Raw genomic sequence first — 5602 nt, forward strand, 5'->3', positions numbered from 1 at the left:
TTTGCGCATGTGCGGATGTGCGGGGGGTTTGGGGGCGACTCGGGCCATGGGGGAGGCAGATTGTTTTGAATGTGGTGAGGAAGCTGGGAAAACATGGAACCACGAAATTGGCATTCACGGCGGCCTAAGGATTAATATAGGCCTCATTTCATAATAGGAAGTGTCGTGACTGTCCCTAGTGAAGAGTGAGGGAACGTGATTACGGGACCACTGTAAAGGGGTGGTAAAATTAGTGAATAATGTTCGAGCGGGTGGCAGGTGCACGGCCAGGGTGTGTGTCCAGGGGACATACCCGTGTGTTAATCCTCGCTCATCGGCCTCAGATGACGCATTACCTCTGACATTACCTTTTTTTTTTTTTTTTTTCAACCAATTTATTTTATTTTTGATGTACTTTTAGAGGTGCATATGTAGAAGCATGTGACAAAGTTTCAGTATGATTGGCCAACAAACAACAGAGAAAAAAATATAAACATAATTTTTATATATGGCAGCACGACCTGACAAATTGGCACTACGAGTGGCACTTCCGACATTCCCAACTGTTAGAATACAACTAGCACGACATTTTAACATAGCCATTTCATCTAATATATCTTATTATCAAGTTAAAAAAAATACATTTGACAGAATTTTTGGCATTCGCCAAAATATCTGCCTTTTACCCCCCATAAAATCAAAAATATTTGAGATATTCCAAAAAAATTTATGTCTCAATTTCAAACACACTTTGTTTTATATTGTCTGTGAAAATCATTTCAATACAATCATTAATAATGGAGTTATGGAGCGAAATAAGTGAATAAGTTACTTCCGAGATATAGGCCTAGAACGTCGGCCGGCCTACCGTCTTGCGCGGAAATCGCGTTTTTTTCTGTGTATTTCTTAGTAAACTGATGTTCTATTGCAGTTATCCTCTTCAAAACACCGTTTTCTATCACTCACATACCAAACAATAGAACAAGGGGACGAGGAGTAACTCATTTATATCGAAATATTGCTGGTGGACTCGCTATATTATGGCCTATTTTATTCAGTCTAGAGTATATAACATGTTTGTTTGTTATTTATAGTGATTATTATATCATATTAGATCAATTCTGAACGATAAATAAGCCGTATAGTTAATATATAAGCTGATACAAGCGTAATAATGAAGTGATTTCACCTGCCACCGTCTGGAGAGGGAGCACTGCCGAGTGTACCTAGGTGCTTCCTGATAGGCTAGACATCTATTGATAAGCTCCAACTACTCTTATATGATGCCAAATAATCAATTATTATATTATTATATTAGAAAGAATAATGCAAAGAAAAAGCGATAAAAAAACAAGGAAAAAATTCAAAAAAATATATGGGTTGAGAGCAGACTCGCTACCTACATCGCCGCCACCATACCTGATATAAATGACTATAATTTCTTGTAGAAACGTTGTAGAACATTGATTCTTGTACCATTGTGTTGCCAAAGAGTTAAGCTATTTTTCTGTATGAATAACTCATTTTCCATAATTTTTCGATTTTTTTCTTGAGTGCGCTGAACGGCTCCACCCTGCGTAAAACATAGTAAGAAATACACTTCTTTCGACTTTAATCTCATGGTTGGAATAATAGTGAATGTATGAACACACATTGGTAGCCTTCCTATATACTGTAAACTTAAACTTTCTATCAACTCGGTGTATCAACACATCTAAGAATGGAAGTTTACAGTCCACCTCTGTCTCCACGGTGAATTTAATAGACGGGATTAGAGCGTTAATTAAGTCTTGGTAAAAATGTATCCAAGGCCATATCATTTGGCAAAAGACACAAGATGTCATCCAGATATCTGAAGCATTGAGCTCTACATGGCAAGATATCCTTCAACAGTCTTGCCTCGAAAAATTCCATATACAAATTGCTCAATAAGGGCACAACGGATTACCCATCGCATCTTGCGTTTTGTATCTTGCAGCTTGTATTGATTGGTTTGCAATATTTGCTTATATATATATATATATATATATATATATATATATATATATATATATATATATATATATATATATATATATATATAGTAATTTAATACTAAACAAACACAATGTCCCTGCATCCGGTTTAGGGCCTTCCACTGGAGCGGTCCCTTCCGGTTTAGGCCTTCCACTGGGCGGTGTTCCGGTCTAGGACCAGCAGCTGGAGGGTCACCTTTTCACACCTAGGTGTTACTTCCGGTTTTGACCATGACCTCGCCCTCGAGACTACCTCACCCTTGACCCCCCAACCAATACCCCCCGACCCCACGACCCCCCGCCTCGCGACCCCACCATCGCCCCGCGCGCCCGCGCGCCCGCCCCGCGCGCCCGCCCCCGCCCGCGCGCCCCGCCCCCGCGCGCCCCGCGCCCTTCGCGACCGCGCCCGCGACCCCCGCCCGCGCCTTCTGCTGCGCCTTCTGCAGCGTCATCCGGATCGCCCCAGCGCCTCGAATTTTTTTCTTATGATCTCCTTGGATCCAGGTTTTTGGATTCCCCCCCCCTATGGGGTTTCGAATTTTTTTTGAATTTCATTTTCTTGTGCTCTCCATCTCCTCGGATCAAATTTTTGAGGTTCCCCCTCCCACTTTCACCCCCATCCCAAAATTTCTCGATATTACCAAGTTTTTGGATCCCCCTATGGGGTACCCCTCGACCCCCAAAATTTTCTCTTACAAGTTTTGGCTCTCCATCTCCTCAGATCAAGTTTTTCGGATCCCCCTCCGACTTTCACCCCCATCCCAAAATTTCTCGATAATACAAGTTTTTTGGATTCCCCCCTATGGGGTTTTCGAAATTCTCCATCTCCTCGGATCAAGTTTTTTTTGGATTCTTCCCTATGGGGTTTTCGAAATAATACCAAGACTCCATCTCCTCGGATCAAGTTTTTTGGAATCCCCCCTCTGGGGTAAGCATTCAAATAAGCATGCTCTCTCTTACTACAGGTCTAAACATCTTCCCCTTATTATTTTAAAATGAACTAAAAGTTTCCTCTCATTAAGTTAAATGAACTAAAAGTTTCCTCTCATTAAGTTAAATGAACTAAAAAAAGCATGTTTACTCGGCGGTCAGTGACGTCACGCACACACAGGTTAAATCTTGTCGATCCTTACCCCTTTTAATTAATAAGGGGACATAGCAGTGACGTCACGCACACAGGCTGAATCTTGTCTACCCTTTTAGTTAATAAGGGGACATAGCAGTGACGTCACACATACAAGCTGAATCAATGTCGATCCTTTTAGTTCATTCAAGTTAATAAGGGGACACATATACATCATAGGGAAAACATTTTCATCATCAGAAAGACACATTTCAGGATAACACTAATACACAATATTTTTTTTTTCATTATTTATTATACAGCCATTACATTTCTGGTAATACAAACAAATACAATTTCATTGAAAAAAGCTACAATTCATTGACTAAAATCAACGTAGAGTAATTTTTCTTCTCTTGTAGAATTTCTGTGCATTTTGTTCAGGGTCGTCGTCTTCTTCCTCATCTGTTATACAATAAACTTCTGGGGGGGAAGCTGGTGGATAATAAATGGGGGAATCCTCATCCATACATGAAGTAGGTTGGGAATTTGTCATAAAATATTCCATCTCGCTCCATACGCATTTATCGCAATAACAACTACTAACACATTCTCCACTCATATGAGACTGGGGAGAAGGGTCGATCTCGGCGTGGGTAGGAGTTACAATATCCTGGATAAAAGCGTTAACATCAACCACCTGAGTAGGAGGCACAGTCTCAACATCCACATGAGGTCGGGGAGAAGTCTCGTTGGTAGGAGGGGTAGCAACAGCATCTCCATATGGATGGGTAGGAGGCTGGGTGGATCTCGCTCCTAACAATCCCATCAACTCGCAAATCATTTGCTCCTGTCGGATTTGATTTGCGCGAATAAGTTCCAACAACCGCATTATATTCGCATCTGGCAAAGAAAAAAAATTTCTCGATTAGAAGAAGAATAAGGCATATCTTTAATTGCATTAAAAAGTTTTATTGGTTAATACATTACACTTCTAAAATCATTTATGTGTAAAAAAAGATTTTTTCAATATTAGAACAAGATAATGAACAAAAAAATCACTTACCATTTACCGCAGGTGGATTATTCCGACATACACAGGGATGCAGTCTTCTCTCCTCCTCGCAGACACCTCCAACGGAGTACTGAATTGGATTCATCCTTGACCCAACTTGAATGACAGTAGATGCAAAGAGTGACCCAGCACGGGCATTTATAGCAGCGTTATGACCTTTCGCCCCGCCTCTAACCTTTCGCCCCGCCTCTAAACGCCTCTACCCCACCGTATTATAATTCCAATATTTTACACAGATTTTCATAATTCCACGTTGAATTATTAGCAAATACACTTGAACATGAGGGTATATTGAAATGCTCATATGCATATTTCATTATAAATTGGTCATTCTTTAATTTATTTCTACCAAAATCTTTAAACAAATATGGTATAATTTTCTTGACGCTATAATTTGTTAACTTATACACAAAATATATAGCATATAAGCCGCACACCAATGATTTTTCATGTTGAATCCTCTGATTAATACCGTACATGAAATTTCTCTTGTATATAATTTTCTCATATATATTTGTATAATGTTTTAAATCCACCCCGAAACTATCTAAATATATTAATATGTATTTGTTCACATATATACTAATCCAATGACCCATATTTTCATCTTGATCGTTCAATATATTAATGATGAAAATTACCGGCTTATCTTTTATCCTCATAATAACTTCATTTATATTATTTGCGGCAAAACATCCCAAATACGAGGCATATCTTCCCGTATGATGTTTCAAGGCAATATTTATTTCTTCACAATTCATGATCTATACTCGCGTATGCACTATCACTGTTCTATTTTCATTTATATTTAAAATCGCATTAGTTTCACCAAACATCAGACAAATTCTATTCTCATCTTTCGGTTTACCAAATGTCATATCTATTCTCAAATTACCATTCTTCTCGACAGATATAGCATTCTTGACCTGTTCACTTCTCAGATCAACACCTAATATAGTTCTGCCTTGGAGAAAACTCTTATATGTAATCAGATGATCAGTCTCCAAACCCAGAGATTTCAAGGTAGCGTAATATAACCTACTCGCGTGGGTAGGGAACTTACAGTCAATATTAAGAATCATTTCTGAATTAATTGTAACCCCGAAATGATTCAAATCTTCATGTTGAAAATATAATGGATTAAAATTATATCCTCCATCATATGTCTTCATATCAACTAATATAATAAATATCTTATCGGGTATGACTTGTCCCCAAGGATTATCTGCGATCAATTGTGTTTGATTAGATGCCAGAATATATGATTTAAATAATGTCTTCTTGAACAGATATTCACACCCCTGCGGGTTTGCCCTCATGCTTGAATTCAATGCAATTAATGCATTCGTATACGGAATAACTTTATCGATCCATAATTTAATGGAATTAATATTATATTTATATGTTTTTCCGCTTAATGGAGTCATAATTACCCATGCGGGTGAATGCATTTCAAGTCTCAATCGACAT

The 5602-nt window shown here is 38.6% G+C and overlaps 1 protein-coding gene across 1 annotated transcript; it reads right to left on the minus strand.

Annotated features, from left to right (window-relative positions):
- Positions 1-3236: 3236 nt before the first annotated feature.
- LOC128705262 (uncharacterized) lies at positions 3237-5583 on the minus strand. Its single transcript, XM_070081457.1, has 2 exons — positions 4124-5583; positions 3237-3960 (listed from the first exon to the last, which is right to left on the minus strand). The coding sequence occupies exons 1-2, from the start codon at positions 4215-4217 to the stop codon at positions 3449-3451; spliced, it is 606 nt and encodes a 201-aa protein (XP_069937558.1). The 5' UTR covers positions 4218-5583; the 3' UTR covers positions 3237-3448.
- Positions 5584-5602: the final 19 nt, after the last annotated feature.

The sequence above is a fragment of the Cherax quadricarinatus genome, unplaced genomic scaffold, assembly GCF_038502225.1.
Source record: "Cherax quadricarinatus isolate ZL_2023a unplaced genomic scaffold, ASM3850222v1 Contig2786, whole genome shotgun sequence".
Classification (NCBI taxonomy): Eukaryota; Metazoa; Arthropoda; class Malacostraca; order Decapoda; family Parastacidae; genus Cherax; species Cherax quadricarinatus.